The sequence below is a fragment of the Echiichthys vipera genome (assembly GCF_963691815.1).
Source record: "Echiichthys vipera genome assembly, chromosome: 10".
NCBI lineage: Eukaryota > Metazoa > Chordata > Actinopteri > Perciformes > Trachinidae > Echiichthys > Echiichthys vipera.
The window spans coordinates 5,266,426-5,289,976 of NC_139835.1; the positions used below are offsets into that span (position 1 = coordinate 5,266,426).

The 23,551-nt window shown below is 37.9% G+C and overlaps 2 protein-coding genes across 2 annotated transcripts; both read left to right on the plus strand.

The window, feature by feature from the left end:
- The first annotated feature begins 1,250 nt into the window (after positions 1 to 1,250).
- On the plus strand, positions 1,251 to 22,981 carry cops8 (COP9 signalosome subunit 8). The gene is made up of 8 exons (XM_083921545.1): positions 1,251 to 1,333; positions 12,132 to 12,284; positions 12,950 to 13,020; positions 13,272 to 13,320; positions 15,187 to 15,319; positions 21,137 to 21,244; positions 21,438 to 21,500; positions 22,364 to 22,981. Exons 2-8 carry the CDS (start codon positions 12,198 to 12,200, stop codon positions 22,441 to 22,443), a joined length of 591 nt encoding a protein of 196 aa, XP_083777671.1. The 5' UTR covers positions 1,251 to 1,333; positions 12,132 to 12,197; the 3' UTR covers positions 22,444 to 22,981.
- On the plus strand, positions 15,966 to 18,720 carry trim63b (tripartite motif containing 63b). The gene has a single exon (XM_083921544.1). The coding sequence runs from the start codon at positions 17,042 to 17,044 to the stop codon at positions 18,104 to 18,106; it is 1,065 nt and encodes a 354-aa protein (XP_083777670.1). The 5' UTR covers positions 15,966 to 17,041; the 3' UTR covers positions 18,107 to 18,720.
- Positions 22,982 to 23,551: the final 570 nt, after the last annotated feature.

Sequence of the window (23,551 nt, forward strand, 5' to 3'; positions counted from 1 at the left end):
GAAAAAAATATATATTGCATTCTTGTTGCTTTCTCATTGGTGCTTTACAAATATTATAGTATGCTTTCACATAAGTATGTACACAATAGTCTTGTTTATGTTTTTTTATTTGTCCAGCTTTGTTGTCGTTATTCTTAGCAAATATGTTAATTTATGTGGGTAGACTGTGAAGTAATAGGTCTAGAAATTCATGCAACAAAGAAAGAACAAAACGGTTTACTCACATCTTACTATTAATAGAAAAATGTAAAAGAAAGTCAGGTTTTTCGGCTGTATCTATCTGCTTCCCCTCCCTCCCTTGTCTGTTGTTTCACTTCTATCCTTTCACTTTGCATTATGTGCGAAAACTTCTTCAACACTAAAAAAAGGGACAGATGGAGGGGAAGCCTTGAACCTTCTACAGTGAGCACCAGCTACAGTAATACAATAATGCAATATTGAGATGACCGCACTGTTGGATGTAAAGTGACACCAGACTGTTTGACCTCATTTACACAAACAAATGTGTCAATTTGTTTAAAACATGGAGCAGGGTTCTTCTCTGCTGGGATCATCAGTCAGGGTGAATGATTTATACATCTGAGGCATTGTTACAGTCGAAGGAGTTAAAGGGAGCAGAAGTAGTCTCAATGCAATTGGATGATTCAATAATATATTGACCCCCTGGGGTATTTGGTCGAATAGTCAATGAATGGACAGAAGTGGTCACAGTCTACCGAGTGGGAGAAAGAGTGGAGCAGAGGGGGGACTGTTTCCAGTGATATGGATTACCTGGAAAAGTGTGTTTGTAGGGTTCTGTCCTAATTTAGACTCAGTTTTCTGTTCATTTGAGTTTGTTGGGTCAAGATTAATAAGGGGAGGCACAATAACCTGTATGAGCTGCAATTCTTTATTCATTAAAACATAGTACCATTGGTAATTACTGCCAGGACTCCGGTCTTGTCAGTCTCTTCCCTCTTCCTTTTGTATGAGTTTGTCTCCCTCTGTCGGTTTCTCCCTGCATGTGTCCTTCCCTGTGTGTTTGTCTGTTGGAGGTGGTAGGCGTGGTTCAGCTGTGCCTCGTCTCCTCGTTAAGGCAAATGGATAAAGAGCCAGATGTGACCCACATCCGGTGCCAGACCGTATTGCTATTTCGTGCTTTGTGTCGCTCTTTGGGTCGCTACCTACTTGATGATCGTGTTACCTTTTCGTGTTGCTTTGTCTTGTGTTAATTGTTTCTTTTGTTATAGTTTCCTGAGTTCCCGGTTTCCACCATCCGTTCGTGTTTCATCTCCTGATCCCAACGTTTGGTTTTCCCCTCGTCCAGACCAGAAGTGGACCATGACGGTTGCTGGTAAGTTAGTCACAAAAACTACCATTCCCTGACCAGTTTTATTCTACAGAAGGTGATGGTTAAGCATCATGACCACTTGGTTAGGATTAGAAAGAAATGCCAATGTCTGGTTCAGTGCAGAGTTGTCAGTGATCCAGTAAAGGGGCCGCTGTGGCTGCAGGTTTTCATTCCAATCGAGCAAAAACACACCTGACTTGAGTCATGCAATCACCTGAATTATCTTCACACAGTGATTTGTTGGATCAGGTGTGGTGTTGCTTGGTTGGGATGAAAACCTGCAGCCACAGCGGCCCTTTACTGGATCACTGACACCCCTTGTTTAGTGCATCCAGAATATGAAAAGTACTGTAATGGTAAACAAACCCCACTCATGCTGGTGAGATTTGCCATCTTATACTACATCCCCTGCTTTTTAAGTGTGAAATACACACACACAAAAATGGAAAATGCACAGATTTCTGTGCATTTCTTTTCGAATGTTGAAAATAGATGAGAACAGACTGTCCAGTTAGCGTTCATCAAGTGTGGATATGAAAAGCTCTTATTTTGGCAAGATTGGAAAGTTCTGGCCAAAATAGCAAACTGACAGGTGCAAGGCGTTCTGTCTCTGGGGTCATGAAGACCTGAACAACATCAGGAAATAGACTTACTTGGTCTGATAGAACTTGGCAGGGTATGGACAAGGGTGTGAGGACACTGCTCAACTTGAAAGTATTTTCTAAACTGCTACATTTGAATACATGTCATAGTTGTTAACTCTATGTTAAGTGATCTGAGGTTGCCTTCTGGATCTGCCAATAGAGTCCATCAACCGTGTTAAATCCTGGATAAAGTCTGTGTTGTTTTTTCCTTTGAGTAAGTTACACCTATTGTGAGCGAGGTGGGTGCATGCTAAGATATGAGTCAGTCCAACACGTTCTGGGTGTTCCTCATTACTTTAGTGAGTCTCCACACAACACAGGTCAGTCAAGCCATCAGCCCTCTCGTCTCTCTCCCCCATTCTTCCTCTCCTCCTCTCTCTCTCTTGACCAAATTTAACCCCCTGCTGCCTGAACAGCGCCAACTAGTGATGTGATAACAGAACATAGCTCATAGAGTTAACATCACTGTTATCAAATGTATACCATATAAACTGTGTCCAAACCTGTGCCATTACCTTTAGATTTCAAAATTTCCCTCTTACACTATCAACAGAAACAACCCAAACCTTATCAAGTTTAACAGACAACTGTTGTAGCTATATTGAATTTGTAATAATTATTATTGTTATGACCCCCATTATCATGGTGTTTCACGCAAAAAAAAGCTTTCAGACACTCATTCATTAAGAAAAATAAATCCATGGCAGTATCTTCATGAGGACAACATGGCTAATGTTAACTGCTGGTTGGTTTCTGGTCAGGCTAACAAGCTAGTAATGTGTAGTTTGATGAATGTGTGAAAACTTTTTTTTAGCCCTTAGAAGCAGTTAAAAGTAGACAGAGAAGTCGATATAACTTGAACAATAAAGGACCATAACTCTCAAAGGATACATGTTATCTTTTCATTGCTGTTATGACCGGAGTCCTGAGGATGTCAGCGACAGGTTTGAAGATGCCTATGTATGTGTCTATGTATGCATTTTTTAAGACATTTGCTGACCAGAGATCACTTCTTACGGTACAGTCCTACCATTACTGTAGTAGTTTGAAATAACCATCTGGTCCTGTATCAGCAGATTAGCTCTCATCATTGATTGAGCAGTGTTTGTCCCGGCTGTGTGTTGATGAACTTCACCGACAACCTATTAGATCAGTGATATTTCAGCCATTGATGTGATGTACATCATCTGAAAACTGGAATCGGAAGATTCATTTTAGATGCAACTTCGCACTGTGTCAAGTTCTTCTAGTCATAAATATGTAATAAATCTGGTTTGGTTGGCACTTATTCAGTGTTGAAAGTTTAGAGTGTATAAGGGCTAGGAACACTATGATATGGGTTCATGATACTCATTATCATGCTCTATTATGCCTCGTAAGCTATTACAGCAATTTTTGGGTTGATTACTAGTTGTTACACAGCTTTGGTCCTACATTAACCATATTTTTTACCACTTAAGAACTTAAAATAAATGGGCATAGATCCCTCCAAAATACCACATGAAGACACTAAGACCTTGAGGAACATCATAAAAAAAAAAATCCATGCTGTGATTTGGAATCGAAAACCTTTATTATTGATAGGTTTCTGTAAGAATGACATGTTTTCAGCTAATGGAAGGCAAGGACTGCTGTTGCATATATTGCTCCAAAATCCAATTATTGTCAGTATACATTTATGCTCTGAATGCTCTAGGTCTGCAGTTTGTTTGTAAAGTTTCATGAGGCTGTGATTATCATAGAGGTCACAACAGCTCATTTTATACAGTGAGCTCAAGTTTCAAAAAGATTCTCTCACTACAATGAAATGGTTACTATGGCGACTAACATCACTCATGAATACAACTGGGCTCAATGAATCCACAAGTCTTTACTTTACAGTCAGATCCTACTGTATTTATGCAATTCAAGTGTTTAGGGACCCGAGTATGCAGAATTATTCATACGCCATTTTAGAGTAGTTCAAAATAACACATTGTGCATGAGAAAATGTTTTAATCCCTTAACTACATGGGATCAATATAAAGTAGGCGTGACTGTAAAGGGGAGACTCCTGGGTACCCACAGAAGCCATTTTAATTCAGATATCGTGAGGTGAGAGGTTACTTAGCTGCTCTGTGGGATCGACCAACATCTTTGCTTTAAAACTGAGCCTGTACAGCATCTAAAAGACAGGCAGGCTGACATACCATTATTAAGGTCCATGTTTACTTTATTTTCCAATGAAGTAAAGGTAAAGCAGCCCAGTAATGCCTCTCACCACACCAGCCGTTCATGCATTCATTGTCAGTCTATTTCAAATTCAGATCAAAGCAACACTTCCTCAGCCACTGTATATACCATGTAAAGCATAACAGTTTTCAAAGGTGGGAATTATATCTGTCAATTGTGTGTTTGGTTGTTTGTTAAAATAAACTAGTGTGACAAAAATGCTATTTTACTCACAACGCTAAACAATGAGATACATTCACAGCAGAGAAGATGAGTAAATAAAGTCTGTATATTAGAAATGTTTGTTATTATCTACTACTGACTCACTCTATTCTCTCATCCCTATCTCTACCTTGAAAGAAAGCTTTAACCACACGTGTGAAGAACATCCAAGGATGCCTTTCTGAAAAGGCTGTTTATAAAATTGCGATTAACCCTCCGTTGTAAACAAGTCTGAGAAGCTGGTCACAAGTTTTCCGTTTTAAAACCCACACTTCAAAGAAAGAAGATATCTAATATTTTTTTTCTTGTGGTGATGTTTAATTCATTCATGTGAGGGATTCTGTTTCGGGATATTTAAATTGCCTATATCACAGCAGGTATAACACAGCAGGGATTCTGGTCTCCAGGATGCTTGAATCATTGAGGGTGTGGTAAGAGTAGGTAGTATCTTGAATAACAATTGTCTGGGTGACGTAGTAGAAGATCAGAAACCAGAAGTGGTATCCATCAGTTCTCTGATGCACAGATGGATCTAAGAACTCCAGTGCCATGTAAAATGTGACTTTAGTCATTGTCGAATAATGCACTACAGCACTCATTTATAATCCATCCTTTCTCCTGTGAGGATTTATGATAGAACATGTGTGTGCAAAAGGTGCCAGGGTTTATGCACATTTTAAAGTCATGGAAATCCTGTTTGATCACATGCAGTATTCAAAGGTCACACAAAAGGGTTTATCACAAGAACACTGACTTGCAAAGAAACTAAGTAACCTAAATATGGCCTCTTTAAATTAATCTGAAAGTCTTAATATTGCAGTATTTATAGAAGGGTTCTAAAGTTGTGCCACAGCTTCAGGGTTTCTTTTGTCATAAAAAAAATGGCTGACAGTAGCTGGAATTCATTTCTTTCATGTTGATTGAGAAATGGGTTGATAACACTTGCTCTTTATCATAGCGTATATTTAGATTTCAGTCAACTAAAATGTGTCAGATATGTACAGCTGCAGGCTGGTGCCTTATCCTCTAAATATTGCCCAACCTCAAATGGCATTGATAGCAAATTAATGTTTTGCACACACTATTAAATTCTCCAATTTCTTCTGAGACATTTCTTTTTTGCATTTTTAATTCCATAGTCGAGCTTTGGATTCCAAATAAGGCACCCTCTGGCCCCTGCTCATGTGCTTCATTTAAATTATCAGGAGCTTTGAGCAGAGCTTCTTCCTGTTATATATGTTAAGCATGCCCTTATGTTTGTTGGGAGGTGTGGCGGTACCCGGACATGCTCTAGAAGTTAAGGGCTTGATGAGCATGAAATACCCTCATCGTCACAATTCAGCCATCTGCTCCCAGTACTTTTCCATTGATCCCGCCTCTGCCCCACTCAGCCTGCCTGCCATGCCCACCTCATCAGTGTACTCTACTCACCTGTGCACACAGCTGCACATGCAATCAGCCCAGTATACTACTGACCTGGCCGACCCCTGATTCTCATGCTTAGTCTGCCTCCTGGTAATAGTCGCAGCCTTCTGTCCCCAAGATTTCAGACTCTGCTCCCCTGGTTCCTGTTTCTGATTGCTCGCCTGGTTATATGGGTCCTGCTGCCTGCTCCTCATCGGATTGCCTGCCGCCTGTGCTGTCGTCTCCCTGGTACTGAACCTTTCCGCCTTGACCGAGCATTTTTGACCGAGCGTTTTTGAACTGTTTGCCAGAACTTGAGTAAACTGTTGAACTATCTTCATTTGCTCTGAGTCTTTTGTTCTGCAATTGGGTTCATATCACCCTTTACACTCATGGTGCCCTGTTTAAGTCCTTACTTTCTTCTATACAGTTATTGAAGGTCATATTGACATGGCTTTTCTCGTGAAAATCAGCAGGTATAGGCCTACTTCAACATTATGTTTGGATATTTTTTATTTAGCAACACTTTGCCTCCTCAGCACACATGAGCATGCTGTAAAAATGTCTGCATTTTCTTGTAGCTGTGAACAATTTCTGACCTTTTGAAATCTTAGTCGCTTATTAAAGATTACCTAACACTATCCGATGTTGGGGGGAGACAGGGGTCATTTGGCCAACATGTTTAAAGTGACTGGCTGTAAAGACAAATGTTTGATAGTCATACATTTGTTCAAATTAGGTGTTCCACTAGTGACATACTATGCACTAGCCTATGATAAAGTTACATACATTTAATGTAAAGCAATTGGGACCTATCTTATCATTTGTATTCATTCATTAGTAATGTGGAAATTTATTATTTCTCTTATTTGGTTTGCTTGCATTCTCCCTGGAGAATTATTACAACATACAGTTTTACTGTTGTCCTTGAAATTAAATTGTGAATCTTAAAAATGACTGACTGTATGCAATTTTTCCACAAAAGATAAAGAAAAACATAAGTTGTTACCTGGGGAGCAGTATGGCACAATTCATCAAAGAGATGTAAATTTTCAAACAGCAGATGTAACCATATGTGGTAACATTATTTGAAGTGACGAAGTAAACTAATGTTTTGAAATGCAAAATAAAATGAATGTTGCCATTAAAATTAAAGAATTGCATAGAAATTCCTCCCCTAATACCAGTTACAACCTAACGCTAAGAACAGCAGGACAGATGCATGCAGGTGTATCCAACATAACTAAAAATGGCAAAATAATGGAAGCACATTATAGTTCTGCATGTGGTATCAAGCCATTTTCTGAAGTGGAATGAAATACGTATGCAGTCAACAGCATCAAAGAAAATGGAGAGATAAAAAAGATGGAAATAAGGAAATCCCCAGCACTGGCAGACAGTAGAGATCATTAGTGGATTTAAGGAGAAAGGAAGACTTTCTCAGCACTGCAGACTGAATTCTTCAAAAATGCTATTGTAAGTTATTAAAGTCAAAACAATTAGCTTAAGGAAATTCTCTGGATATTGCAATTAAAGAATAGATATCAATTTAAAGGATTTCCACTATCTTTATAAAGCTGTCAGTCAGTCTCTTTATGGGTAGTAATTGGAGAGGTTGAATGTAGGATCCAGCTGTGATGTAAAAGTTCCATGTCCACATTCAGATGATGATTCCCACTGTTGTGGTGGATTACTAATAGCCTGAATACAGTAAGTGAGGTTAACAAGGACCTTGTTCAAATATTTATTTAAAGGGGCTATACTCAAATACTGAAGGAAAAAAAATAATACCTCCCCACTGCTCTCACAGAGCATTCCCAAATAGTACATGGAAACACAGAAATTTGTTTTCAAGGCCTGGCCACGAAACAAACAACAGAGAAGCTTGCATTACAAACAGAATCTGTAAAAAAATGGACGTAGCCACAGTAACCTATTGATTTATGGACTATGGTTTTGAAACTTCTTGTTTTCTTGGAGCCAAGGGTCGTAGTGATGTCCAAATGCAGCTTCATGAAGCATTATTTGTATTTGTTGAGTTCACTAGATGGAGCTCTTGGTTTAAAGAAAAGGGCTCAATGAATGGTGATTCAGTGAGTTTTCAACCCTTTGCTGAACAGAGAGCTCCATCTAGTGGACTCAGAACATAATGAAAATGCTACCTGAAGCTTAATTTGGACACTTGGCACTAGAGGGCGGAGCCCTGGAGGAGTTGATGTTTCAATGATAACCCCCCCCCCCCCCCCCCCCTATTTTTCTTAAAACATGAATTGTCCCTCCCAAAAAAAATACCCTACATTTTCAAAATTGAACAAATGTATTTTCAGACTTCACATTCTTCACATTTTAGATTCACATCTAAAAAGAGTCATTTCTGACTCCACATCCATCTCTGCTCTGCTCCACTACAACACAAATGAACGGAAGTTTCTTACACAGATGCTGATGATCAGTGGGCTTTAAAAAAAAAAGAACTTCATATTTTCATATTCATCCATATCAATGAATCTGGCATTAAGTAGTCCCATACACTGGGAAGGAAGATGGTGAGCAGATATTACATACCTGAGACCCTTAAAATTCTGATTTACTAATATAACAGTTAAGTAAAATGATAATTTACTAATATAACAGTTAAAATGATGATTTACTAATATAACAGTTAAGTAAAATGATGATTTACTAATATAACAGTTAAGTAAAATGATGATTTACTAATATAACAGTTAAAATGATGATTTACTAATATAACAGTTAAGTAAAATGATGATTTACTAATATAACAGTTAAAATGATGATTTACTAATATAACAGTAAAGTAAAATGATGATTTACTAATATAACAGTTAAAATGATGATTTACTAATATAACAGTTAAAATGATGATTTACTAATATAACAGTTAAGTAAAATTATGATTTACTAATATAACAGTTAAAATGATGATTTACTAATATAACAGTTCAGTAAATGATGATTTACTAATATAACAGTTAAAATGATGATTTACTAATATAACAGTTCAGTAAAATGATGATTTACTAATATAACAGTTAAAATTATGATTTACTAATATAACAGTTAAAATGATGATTTACTAATATAACAGTTAAAATGATGATTTACTAATATAACAGTTAAAATGATGATTTACTAATATAACAGTTAAAATGATGATTTACTAATATAACAGTTAAAATGATGATTTACTAATATAACAGTTAAAATGATGATTTACTAATATAAAAATTCATTAAAATGATGATTTACTAATATAACAGTTAAGTAAAATTATGATTTACTAATATAACAGTTAAAATGATGATTTACTAATATAACAGTTCAGTAAATGATGATTTACTAATATAACAGTTAAAATGATGATTTACTAATATAACAGTTAAGATGATGATTTACTAATATAACAGTTAAAATGATTTACTAATATAACAGTTAAGTAAAATGATGATTTACTATTATAACAGTTCAGTAAAATGATGATTTACTAATATAACAGTTAAAATGATGATTTACTAATATAACAGTTAAAATGATGATTTACTAATATAACAGTTAAGTAAAATTATGATTTACTAATATAACAGTTAAAATGATGATTTACTAATATAACAGTTCAGTAAATGATGATTTACTAATATAACAGTTAAAATGATGATTTACTAATATAACAGTTAAAATGATGATTTACTAATATAACAGTTCAGTAAAATGATGATTTACTAATATAACAGTTAAAATGATGATATACTAATATAACAGTTAAAATGATGATTTACTAATATAACAGTTAAAATGATGATTTACTAATATAACAGTTAAAATGATGATTTACTAATATAACAGTTAAAATGATGATTTACTAATATAACAGTTAAAATGATGATTTACTAATATAACAGTTCAGTAAATGATGATTTACTATTATAACAGTTAAAATGATGATTTACTAATATAACAGTTCAGTAAAATGATGATTTACTAATATAACAGTTAAAATGATGATTTACTAATATAACAGTTAAAATGATGATTTACTAATATAACAGTTCAGTAAATGATGATTTACTATTATAACAGTTAAAATGATGATTTACTAATATAACAGTTCAGTAAAATGATGATTTACTAATATAACAGTTAAAATGATTTACTAATATAACAGTTAAGTAAAATGATGATTTACTAATATAACAGTTAAAATGATGATTTACTAATATAAAAATTCATTAAAATGATGATTTACTAATATAACAGTGAAGTAAAATGATGATTTACTAATATAACAGTTAAAATGATGATTTACTAATATAAAAATTCATTAAAATGATGATTTACTAATATAACAGTGAAGTAAAATTATGATTTACTAATATAACAGTTAAAATGATGATTTACTAATATAACAGTTAAAATGATGATTTACTAATATAACAGTTAAAATGATGATTTACTAATATAACAGTTAAAATGATGATTTACTAATATAAAAATTCATTAAAATGATGATTTACTAATATAACAGTGAAGTAAAATGATGATTTACTAATATAACAGTTAAAATGATGATTTACTAATATAAAAATTCATTAAAATGATGATTTACTAATATAACAGTTCAGTAAAATGATGATTTACTAATATAACAGTTAAAATGATGATTTACTAATATAACAGTTAAAATGATGATTTACTAATATAACAGTTCAGTAAAATGATGATTTACTAATATAACAGTTAAAATGGTGATTTACTAATATAACAGTTAAAATGATTTACTAATATAACAGTTAAGTAAAATGATGATTTACTAATATAACAGTTCAGTAAAATGATGATTTACTAATATAACAGTTAAAATGATGATTTACTAATATAACAGTTCAGTAAAATGATGATTTACTAATATAACAGTTAAAATGATGATTTACTAATATAACAGTTAAAATGATGATTTACTAATATAACAGTTCAGTAAAATGATGATTTACTAATATAACAGTTAAAATGATGATTTACTAATATAACAGTTCAGTAAAATGATGATTTACTAATATAACAGTTCAGTAAAATGATGATTTACTAATATAACAGTTAAAATGATGATTTACTAATATAACAGTTAAAATGATGATTTACTAATATAACAGTTCAGTAAGCAGAGATACGCCGTTCGCTGTCTAGGACAAATAAACAAGAAAGGAAAGCACATTAAATGATTCCATGTGCAGTATTTTTTCAATGATATGGTGAGCCTCTATGAAGTTGTGATTTCTGGTGGTATGGTATGAGTTGCATACGGGCAAAAAAAATAAAATAATTTTTGTCCCCCCATATTCTGGCATCGGATCTGCACCCCTGGTGAGCAGGGAGCTCCTGTTGCTGCCAGCGTTCATTTGCATGCACTGCAGTGACAAAGAGCCAGTTGGAAATAAGCAGTTTCCCTTAAGTATTTTAATGTACACAGTTCCGTGGATACAGCCCAGTATTACACCACAGCTTGAAATAGATACGTTGATCCATCTCGCAAAGCGTCTGAGAGTACACGCTTTCTTCCACCCATCTAAATGATTGGAGGAATAGCACCAACAGACATTAACAGTGTTAACAGGAGTCTGTTAGCTCCTTTAAGATAAGATCTGAAATGTTTAATCTTTCACTGATTTTTAGTATGAAGATGGCAGGTAATGATGTCCACAGAGAAGTGTAGGATTTTTCTTTCTTCTCTCCTGGAATGTATTATCTTGGAGAGAGTTAAACTATGGGCTTGAGCCTAAGATAATTTAATGAAATAATAATAATAATAATAATAATAGCAATAATAGCAGTAATAGCAATAACAAAACTCTCAGTCAATGTGCAGGCTTGGCAGGCATTGGTTGTAAATGTGTGTGGACATGTGATGAATAAAGATTTTTATTTGTCAACCTTTTCAAGAGAAAATAATTCCTGTTGGATGAATTTCTTTCTTTCTTTCTTTCTTTCTTTCTTTCTTTCTTTCTTTCTTTCTTTCTTTCTTTCTTCCTTTATTAATTTCGTTCTTCCAAGTCATCCATTCATTTATTTAATGCTTTCATTCCTTCCTTCTTTCCTTCTTTCTTTCTATCAATTAATTCATGAATTTATTCAATGATTTATTTCTTTATTTTCCTTCTTTTGGTTGATTTGGTGGTTATCAACGTCTGCTTGTTTTATTTCATTTAATTTCCATATGATATTTGTGTTGTATTGCCTACAGCTTCAGAAGTAGCATTGATTTAAAACAGTAACGTGATCGATACTGTTGTTTGTGTTTCATCCAGTTGAGGGCAGCAACGCCGCTGACGTACCGCTGATCTACTGCAATTACACAGAAGAAGAAGTTCCCGATGCTAGGCATCAACATGCCTGCTGCTGTGATTATGGAAGAAAATTTTGATAAATTATTAGAGCAGTGTGAAGCTCAAGAACTCGAGGTAAGCACCAAATCGCAAAATTCATTATTTTTTGTGCCAAATATGAATGCTGTCCTGCAGGACTGCTTGAAAGCCTTTTCATGTTAGTACTGTTTCTGACAGTTAGCTTATGTGGCTAACGTTATGGCTAAGGCGCTAAGTTAGTCTGTTTTCACTACACCGACGCTCATTTGACTCCCAGGCACTGTTTAACTAACTTAAACCAGTGCGGTGCTAACAATGCCAATAAAATCCGTCCTTACTTAAATGCTTAATATAGCGTTACTGTCTGTTTCAACTTGAGCTATTAGCTGATGTAGGTAACGTTAGCTAGTGAGCTAACCTTAGATAGATCTCTTTATTAGTAAACATAGCTAAGTTCAGCTAGTGCTGTTTTATTAAACACTAAAAAAAGTTAGTACTCTGTTCACTGCAGGTTAACCTTGTGACTGAGTTGCTTCTAAAATATATAGTAACACTGTAAGGTAATGGACCAAATATATACAGTTAGCAGAAACTAATGACAATAATAACATAAGTGCGTGTTTTCGGAGGTACAGTCTGCAGCTAATGTCTATCATGGAATCATCTTTACAAGACTGACTGTAAAGGGAAAGAAAAGCGAGTTTTCTGCTTATATTTAGCATCCATCTTTATTAATATACACCTGCATTCATTTCTAACAGGCTCCCGGGGGAATTGCAACACCTCAAGTATACGCTCAGTTGCTGGCGCTGTATTTACTTCATAATGATATGTAAGTCAACTATGGCATATTCTTTGTACTTCTGCAGCCCTTAAATCCAAAGCAAGTAAATGTACTAAGCATCATTTATATCAAAACTGGTTTGGTTTTGGAAAGAATATGTTTGTAGCAAACTACAACAGGTAGGCCTACCTGTTCAGTTCAGTTATATCACTGATAAGTGCTGACCCATGTTCTATTGCTGCCTGAAACCTACAACTTCATTTGGTGTATTGTCTAACATGTAAATGTGGTTCCAACAGGAATAATGGCAGGTATCTCTGGAAAAGGATTCCCCAACCAATAAAATCGGTAAGCATGATAAAACATATAAAGTCAATGATAAGGAATTACGCACAAAACATATTTCAGTATGATACGTGAGGTGCTGGTTCATAGTTACCATACAAAAAAATGTTCTGCTTGTAAATACTGTTCACATCAAGAGCCAATGGTACAACTTATTTTCTATTCTATATCCTTATTTTTTAGGATTTTTTCTTTAGCAATTTTGAATTTTAACTTTTTTTTTTCTCTGAGTCTGACGTAACAGCAAATAACAATGAAAAACCAAAAGTAAACAAAGATGGCTGTCTGACATTAATCTTTTAATCAAGTTGATCGCACCATATGTAATGCACAGCATTTTTTACCTCTCCTCTAGTGTCGCTGTATCACCATGGTAACTTATGCTTTCAACTACACCTGGTCGGGAGGAGGTTATCAGCTCAGACTTAGAGCTAATGTCAAGAGTGACGTAGACTTTCGTGTAAGACTTAAAGCTAAGCGCAGCTTCCTAGCCCCTCCTTTATGAGAAATACAGGTTCTCATCAGAAGGTATTCACTATTTGATCGCCCTTGTTGTTACACAGTGTGTCTGTGTTTTATTGCCACGGGTGTACGAGCACGAACACGAGGCCTACGGCGGCTCTGACATCATTTTATGTGCGCCTGTTCGGACATAGAAAGAAAAAAAAAGACGGACCGTGGGCGGACATTTAACGACAACAACGATGGTAGCGAAGGTTCACATTGGTGTGATGCGGAGGTGGAGTGTTTACTGCAGATTTGGTCGGATGAAAATATTCAAAAACAGTCGGACAAGACGAACAAAAACTCTGAGGTCTATGGAAAGATTTGTTAACAAAGCGACGCATCACGATGACGTCAATCAATACGTGTGACGTGTTACGGCGTGATGACGTATGGACAGGCAAGAAGCATTTTCGCGAGGCCCAGGCAGTGTGAATACAAACGGGCTGGCCAGCGGGGGGAGAGGGAGGGGGGACAAGTACCCTAAAGCCCGGGTCACGGTACGGGCGGACAGTGTGAGTGCGCCTTAAGCTACCTAAATCATAAACTAAACTAGAAACAAAGCCACGGAAGCACCAAAGCCAGCCAATCCTTTCCAAACAAAAGAAGATTAAATGAAACTGCCTCAAACCAAAACAACAGGCTGCTGCTGCCACCAGTCTGAGTGGGGGAGAGCTCTCTTTATGGCTGAAGCCTCATCAGGCCAACATGCAGTGCAGGCCAAGAGTCTTCAATCAGCATTGGTCAATCGGCCAATCAAGTTTCAGGAACAGCAAGGCAGCCTGAGGTACTGGGGGAGCAGAGAGACATGTTAGTACAATATTAACACCAGCAGAGGGAGCGCATAACATCCCTAAACCGTAACAGCGGCGCTCAGTGAAGTGGCGGTAATAAGGGGCAGCTCTGAGAAAGTGAGGCATACTAACATTTTGAAGTCACTGAGAATTGAGATATACTAAAAATTGTGCAAGTTAAGCATGAATATATTACATTTTGTCATCGTTTCCCAATCGTTTTGATTCTGAATCAAATCTTGACCCCAAGAATCGAAATCACATCGAATCACTAGACACCCAAAGATTCCCACCCCTACTACTGACAACTGCGTACAAATAGCAAACACTGATATTTGTACCAGGGTGTAAATTGCCTTTACATAAAAAAGGCCTCATCTTGTACACCGTATATTTGGTGTTTTAAATGGTGTTTTAAAATGAACAGGACAACTTAAAAAATGTTACCACTGTGATTCAATATCCTAAGCATTTGGGTGTGACTGCTATTTACAGTAGCATGACAACAACTACTATGTCAAGTGTAGCATATTAAAAGTTTTTGAAATGCTTTTCCACTTGTTCTATGCAGGCAAACCCTGAATTAACATCTATTTGGGCTGTTGGCCAACGCATTTGGCAGAGAGACTATCCAGGGATCTACACAACCATCGCAGCTTACCAATGGTCAGAGAATATCCTTCCGGTCATGGAGGCCCTGCGAGGTAAAAACAAAAGCAATTCTTTATCCTTCATTCTTTAATGTGTCATTTGGCATTTAAGACTAGTAAAGCACTTCTAAATGAAAATGTGTATGTGTTTTACACATTTGGCTCTGAGAAAATTTTAGCAAAATTCCCTGTAAGGAAATTGAAGTGGGTCAAATATTTCCTATGCATGATTTAAAATTACAATCGGGGGGGTACCAGCTGAAAAACACTTTCAGCTATTGCGCAACCTAGGAGAAATGACATGTTGGAGAGTTAAGGGACTGGGTTTGACTGTTTATAACACCTTTTTTAGCCTTTCTGTAACATGAAGGCAAGGTCAGGTGGTTCCAACACAAAACTTTGAATAGAATAACAGTTAACATTTTCACTTACTTACACTCTGTCAGTCACAATGTAACAGAGGATCTAAACATTTATTTTGTGTCTTCACGTGTCATCGTCTTCTTACATCAAATGTCTACTTTTGAGAAGCATCCCTATATGAAATTATTGTCCTCATGCTCACAATTGTTAAGGCATCTGTATCATGTGGTGTTCCCTTGTGCAAGAGTTTAAGAATAGCTTGCCCCTCATGTGTACAGTACTTCTTGTTTATCTTCCATGGATGTTGACGTAAACCATGTCATAAGACACTTGGGCAACCATTGATTAGAAATGCTTAGTGGATGTGGTGACCATGGGAAATTAAGTGTTTGACTCTAAATGCACATTTGAGTGTGTTAAAGCTGTTTTTAAAAAAAGCAGCAAATCTTCCTATAAAGACATTATCTCTATAATAGAGTTCTCATTAGCAAGTAGCTTAATATTTACCATATTTTCACTTTCTATTAACTGTTTGTGAAAAATTAAAATTTGCAATCAATCAGAATAACCACTGTATCACAAACAACCGGTGAGCACCAACAGCTTATTACTATTACCGGTATTATTATTATTATTATTATTATTAGGCATTAAAAATAGAAAGATTTTGTGGTCAAGTAATGTCTTTTTTTCTTCAAAATATTTTTTTTAATTTGATAGACAGTCTAAACCCCAACATACATTTATAAAGAAACAAAACAAGTTAATCTTCATGTTTCAAAAGCATCTATATAGTTGGTATTTTGTCTTAGCAGATAGACTTAAAATTTAAATTAATTGATGATTTAATATACATGTTTCCCTTAGAAAATATAAAAGTTTATACAAATGGCAAACTAGATAACTGATCACAAATCAATTGAGAATAAAAGTGTCAAAACAACCCCAGAGTCACAGGATGTTGACATTGAGTTGTTTACCAATAAGGTTGAGCTCAGTCTCTCAGCTGGGGCTCCTCTGAGCCCGTCACGCGGCCTTTAGTTGTCTCTAATCAGACCACCGAGCCTGGTCCAGCCGACACAGTACCCACTGGGACAAGCGACACATGCAGCACCGAGTAGGAGGGGGCCATTTCTGTGAAAAGATCCCAAGGCAGCAAGCAGGCAGGAATGTGTGGTGGAAAGGATCGGGTGTCACCAGCTGTGAGGGGCTGGTATAAAGGACCGAACAGCTCTGAGCCAGAATAGATAACAACATTTCACTAGCTGCAGCACACGCTAAGGATACGTTTGCAGAGTCCGACCTTTATTGTTGTACAGTTTTGAAACCAACAGAGAGAGTGAAGCGTTTAGTTTCCTCTAGTGAAAATTAGAAAACTTACTAGTCTAACAGTAGGCAGAGACCTTTTTAATTATGGACGTGCAGAGGACAGGATCTATGGTTCGGCCCCCGAGCCCCATGGATAGCCTTGAGAAGCAGCTGAGCTGCCCCATCTGCCTGGACATGTTCACCAAACCTGTGGTCATCCTGCCCTGCCAGCACAACTTGTGCCGTAGCTGTGCCAGTGACCTCTACGACTCACGCAACCCATACCGCTTCTCTGGTGGCGTCTTTCGCTGTCCTACCTGCCGTTTTGAGGTTGTGCTTGACCGCCATGGTGTGCATGGGCTCCAACGTAACCTGTTGGTAGAAAATATTATCGACCTCTATAAGCAGCAGCAGGAAGGCAGCGGAACTGGAAGCACAGAAACCACCCTGAAGCCTAAAGAATCCAAAGAGCCGATGTGCCAAGAACACGAGGAGGAGAAAATCAACATATATTGTGTGACCTGTCAGGTACCAACCTGCTCCATGTGCAAAGTGTTTGGCCAGCATAAGGACTGTGAGGTGGCACCTTTAGCAAGTATTTACCAGGCCCAGAAGGGTGAACTGAGTAACGCTATTGATACCCTGGTGGCCAGCAACAGCCGCCTGCAGGCCCTGCTCAACCAGATGGAAGATGCCTGTCGTGCTGTGCAGGACAATTCTCAGCACGCTAAGCAAGGGCTAGCTGAACGCTTTGACCTGCTATATGCTGTCCTGGAAGAGCGCAAGACCATTCTACTAGAGCAGATTGGTAAAGAGCAAGATGAAAAGGTGGCAGCTCTGCGGGCACTGGCTCAACGTTACGGTGAACGACTGCAGACTAGTTCAGAGCTTACCGATACAGCTGTGAGGGCATTGGAGCAGGGAGGCGCTGCTGAGTTTCTGTTGGCCTCCAAAGGCCTCATCACGCAGACCAAAGATGCAGCTAAATGCTCACTGGGGGAAGAGAGGCCAGAGCCAGGCTTTGAGAAGATGGACCACTTCACTTTGTCAACAGAACATGTTGAAGCGGTCCTGGCAAAAATGGACTTTGGAGTGGTTGATGAGGATGAATTTGAGGATGCTGAGGAGGAGGAGGAGGAGGAGGAGGAGGAAGAAGAAGAGGAGGAATAATGAGAACTAAAGTGGTTACGGACTGAGGAAATACTATAATATGTGCTTTTGAAGGTTTTAGGGCACTATGGATTGCATTAGAGGTTGAAAGAAATACAAAATGATGGTAGATGTGGGCTATAATGGCTTGCCCTTACTTTATGTGCAATATTTAATTTCAACGTCGTATTCATACCTTTTCTTAACTTGTTTTTATACTTTTGTACTTCTATGCCAGTTAAATGAAAAAATTGGTCTAGATAAATGTAAACGTAGGAGGTCTGAAGATCATTTCCCTCATATGTAGCTTATGAAAATAGTTATTTGTGTTTTTCCTCACTGTGTCTGAGTTTTTGTTGTATTGGTGATCAGCTGACCTGCCTGTAATCACCGAATCTGTCTTTCATGGAATGTGGAATAAAGCTGCATGAAGTTAAGCACCTCTTTGCTTTATTGTTAAACTAAATCTTGAAGTTTAAATGAAGGGAACATAGAAAGGAGGAAATCATAAGAGGGAGCAGTATTATTTTTGTCATATGGATTTTCCTTGGAGTGCTTCCATCAAAATGTGTCCCAGTCTGTTGTTGCTCTTACTTGGCAATTGGCTGTATTTAAAAATAAAAGCCCTTGCCATGTCCTGTCTGCTTTGCCTTTGCTGGTGAAAAGTGGGGTCTATTTTTAACAGGTGAGAGGGTGAGAAATGATAGTGGCCCTGGAATAGACACGGGCACGGACAGGCAAGGTCCTGTTTCTTCTCCATAAAACTCCCATCCTCCCACTCATGGTCGTCTTACTCAGCAGCTCCAACACAGCTCTGGAGCGTCAGAAGGGCATACTAAGAAAGGCCAATCCAGTTGCCACACGAGTCATCTCCTAACGGTCAAGAGGCCATGGTAAAAATACATGTCTGCCTGGGGACTGGGTTACAAAAATCCCCTGGAGGGTGACCTGCTTGGCTGTGTTGGGAGCATTTGCTAAGAGCCCTCATTTCTCTCCTAATACGCAGCCAGTCAGGTGCAAGAAAGTTGTTTTAAGCCAAGAAGCAGTTTTATGAAGGTTGATTTGTGGTTCACTTTCAACAGACAGGAGTTTTATACTGACTAAAAACAGCTCAGTCAGTTTCCTCTGTAGTCATCATGTTGAGACACCACAATGACAAAACAATAGTATTTCATCCACATTTCTCTGGAACCTCTCTATTCATCAAGTAGTCTCTGTTAAGCCACATAAAGTCTAAATAAGGACTGCAGATATTATTCTGTAACCATAACTTTGATTAAAACCATAAAAATATTAAAACTGAAGTACCTCCAAACACAACTGATGAATAACACTACATGTCCAACGAGAACAGGAAGCCCGTTGAAGAGCAGAATGGGAAAAACACAAATCTCTGGCCTTCCCCTCTCAGCTGTCTTTTCTCATCCAACTTGTTATTGTTACTGCTGCTAGCTGCAGAAACAGGCTGGGGGCTGACTGTTGGTACACATAAACCGTTGCTAGGCTATAAAACACGAAAGGCCACAACCCCAAGGCATTTATGCAGGAGCAGCAGCAGATACATGGCCGTGTATGTGGTTCTGTGCTATTGGTGCTGTGACCCAGGCGCTCTGAAAGTTATCTCCACAAACTGCAGCACCATGTCGAGACAGGCTAGATAAATGTGACGGCTTTGACGTTTTGGAAGCCTGGTAAGCAACAGTGCGTCTTGATAAAGACTTCAGTGGTTTGTAGTGGCAGCACATAATATAACCTCCGTGTTTCATCTAAAGCATGCTTTATTTAACATGATCTATTTTGAGGCATTGCAAATCCTAATGTCTTATTTGTTTAAGCTAATAGGTTCATCATCATCAAATCAAAAGTGACCTAACACCAAATGCACCATTTGATTTAATTTATATCAAATGGGTTCGTTTTAAATCATTTAAAACAAACCCAGTTGCTGAAGCGGTTAAAGGAAGACACCCCATATTTTTTTGTTCAGAATACTTTCATTTGATTTTTCAATCCTAGACCATCTTCTGTCAGATGTTAAGTTGGTTTTGACTTTGTGCTTGTTTGGGGTGAGCAGGAGATGGAGTGGTGAGAGGAAGCCACTTCATAAACTCACACACAGAATTACCATAAGCTAAACTTAAGACGGAACATTTGCAAGAACAGGAAAAAGTGCAGACCTTGAGCATACATTTAATCTGATTGCTGATGATCATAGCAGAGTACTCTTTCTTTTTTTTAAAGCCCCTGGTCACTCTTGATTGTTATTCAGCGCAGAACCTCCACTGCGGCTTCTAATTTGTTCACAAGAAGCATGACTCTTAAATGTTAAAATCATACAATCTCGGAACTCATCAGCTGTCCGTCTGACAACAATTTAGCCCCTGGGGGCAACTGCTAATATTTTTGGCTTTCCGGTTTAGCCAGCAGATATCCAGGCCAAGACTTCCTCTTAAGAGCAGCAGTCATTTATTACAATCTGAGTAGCAACTATAGACACGAGAATGGAGTTGGAGTTCAGAGATGCTGTTTCCATAAACCGATATCTGATCAAAATCACAAAAAGCTAATGAAAAGATAAATTGTCATCAGACAATAGCAAATGGGTTTCATGATTGCGTGACGGCCAATGCCTTCCGCTTTGTTTGCTCTTTACATGGACTTTTTACCTTAATGCAACCAAAGTATGCTGAAATGTGATTGGTTGATTCTACTTGAACTACAAACTGAAGCCAGATCACTTCCACTACCCAAAACGTGTCCTGTTACCCACCGATTCTACATCACCATACAGAATCTGTTCATAGATGTATGTCTAAGTTCTCAGTTAGTTTCCATTACCTGTGTACTGTGTGTGTGTGTGTGTGTGTGTGTGTGTGTGTGTGTGTGTGTGTGTGTGTGTGTGTGTGTGTGTGTGTGTGTGTGTGTGTGTGTGTGTGTGTGTGTGTGTGTGTGTGTGTGTGTGTGTGTGTGTGTGTGTGTGTGTGTGTGTGTGTGTGTGTGTGTGTGTGTGTGTGTGTGTGTGTGTGTGTGTGTGTGTTGCGACCTTCACAGAGAGCACGCGGCAAAGGGCGTACAGTCTAGTGGCGCAGGCATACACTTCAATCGCAGCAGAAGATTTCGCTGCCTTCGTGGGATACTCTGTGGAAGAGGCAGTAAAGGGTAAGATTACATTTACACAACCTCCTCACAGGAAATGTTATATCGTCACTGATCAGAAGAGAGGTTTTAGTAAGCTGTAGTATTGCAGTATCTATACTGGGTGTAATACAGCTGATTTCCATCACATAACTATTTATAGATTCAGTGCTGAGGGTATTTTCTTCTCTCTTTCTACTTCTGTCTTTGTCCATAGGTGTGGTGAGCCAAGGCTGGCAGGCAGACCCTGCTACCAGGATGGTGATGCCCAAAAAGCCAGGTAGGTGGCAGTATTGCTCTTTTTACCTGTAATCAGAGTTGTTGCCCAAAAGGTTCTCTTTATGATTAATCCTTTCCCCACCTTCCTCCTGCTTTTCTCCTATATTTTATTAGACCCATTTAACACTGTTGAGAGCAGGGATTGAAGAGGTATTTATCTCAATAAAAGATGACAGATGACATTTTCCTTTCATAGAATCTCTTGAGATGTTTGATTTGCCAAGTCTCTCTTCTCTAATGTCCTTATTTCCAAAGGTTTCATCATAATCCATTCTCTTTTTTCTCCTCCTGTGCGCCCCTATTTTGTCAAGATTTTTCATCCCATCATCACTTGAGTCATGGTTTGATCTGTCTTTTAAGAGAAACTTGCTGATTTATGCAAACAGTCAAGGAGGAGGTTGTGGTATGTCTTGCTCTCTGTAATCATCAGACATAACTGCTGAAGCATCTGCTGCACACATGTCCAGCACAACACTCTAACCCACTCACCATTAATCCTCACATGTCTGTTTTTTTTCCATCCACAGCACCACTGAGACTTAATAGTACTTGGTAACTTTGGATGTAGAGTGGATCTCACTCAGAACATTTTTCTGGTCAGAATAAATATGAAGAGTAATGATCTCCAGGCTGAATTTCTCACAGGGTCATGGGGAGGGTCCGTAGGTAGTGTCTGTGCAGCTTGGATGTCGACTGTGGTTGACTTGAGGCTGCTGACCTGCTGAGTCCGTCTGAGTTAGAACACTTGGGCTGTAGCCACTAAGTTAAAGCTGGGGCGATGGAGGAAGATCGATGGTACTTGGCACAACAAGGAATCCCCCTCTGACTCAGCCTCTCCTCCTTCTCTTTCTCCTCTCTCAACAGATCCTCCCCCTGTCTCACTGGTTCCAAATGAGCAGCAGTTGGCCAGACTCACTGACTACGTGGCTTTCCTCGAGAACTGATAACCCACCATAACCACTGCCACCCCTTTTCCGCTCGCTTGGTACAGAGGGATAGACTCTGTGTGGATAGACTCTTCCTCCAGTCCCACTCCCCCATAGAGACGTACCAAAAACACCCCCATCATCTTGCATAAATCCTTCAAGCGCTTCTCCAAGACCTGCTTATTTATGTTCGACCAATGTAGCTTCCTGTTAATTCATACGTTGAAAAATCTCTTCAGAAACACTGTTGTATTCACTTCTTTCTTTTGCTCTCTGCAACCCACCTGATAGACATGGGACTGATTTCAATGGAGAAATGTGTTTCTCATCTATTCAGTATATTTTTATTGCTAACCTAACAGACCCTTCACAAACAATAGAATGACACAAGCTAGTGCAGTTCCTCCATTCTGTTTTAGCTCTTAAAGGTTGCCATGAAACTCATTTTGTCAAGTAACAGAAGTCTTGGCATGCATGCATCACCTTATGGATTTCAGTCCGGAGACCTTGTATTTTGAAGTTTATGTTTTGACTGACGAATAAATAGTTTTCTGTTTCTAAGTTTAGTATTCTTTTAATCAAGAGTGCTGTTTCGGGTTGGTCTTGACAGTGCAGGCTGGGCTTAATCAGGGATGTTGAATATTTAAATATATCTGCAGCTGTTACATTTATCTTACGTGTGCAGTTTTCTGTGGCCTGGCATTTCACATACATGTGAACGCGTGTGAGGAAACATGTGGAAGCAAGGTAACTTGATATGAGTGCATATACTCCGAATCAAAGCTATTTTGGTTTGCACATGTTTACCTCAGCGGTATGACTTGCAGTAACACCATCCTTTCAGTGCAAAATCTTTAATGTCTATTACATGAACAAACCCATTAGGTTGTATTTCTCTGCCACTTTCAGCTTGTTTATTCACCGTCAAAAATTTGGTACAAGCCTTTGTCTTTAAACTAAATGCTCTCTGGATCTGTAATTAGGCTTGAATTAGCATGGAGAAGTAATTTATTTTGTAAAGGCATATCTGGCCGCCATCTGCTCATCAGTGCTACAGAATAGATGTCTGCTGATTATTATTTTTATTTTTTTGAGTCTCCACTGCATCCTGTTTCGAACACTACTT

What these genes read in the sequence shown, in the direction of transcription:
- cops8 (XM_083921545.1), top strand. Translation starts at nt 12,198, where the DNA reads ATGCTAGGCATCAACATGCCTGCTGCTGTGATTATGGAAGAAAATTTT. An exon ending in GTGAAGCTCAAGAACTCGAG is followed by an intron (nt 12,285 to 12,949) that starts GTAAGCACCAAA and finishes CATTTCTAACAG; the next exon opens with GCTCCCGGGGGAATTGCAAC. An exon ending in GGTGATGCCCAAAAAGCCAG is followed by an intron (nt 21,501 to 22,363) that starts GTAGGTGGCAGT and finishes CTCTCTCAACAG; the next exon opens with ATCCTCCCCCTGTCTCACTG.
- trim63b (XM_083921544.1), top strand. Translation starts at nt 17,042, where the DNA reads ATGGACGTGCAGAGGACAGGATCTATGGTTCGGCCCCCGAGCCCCATG.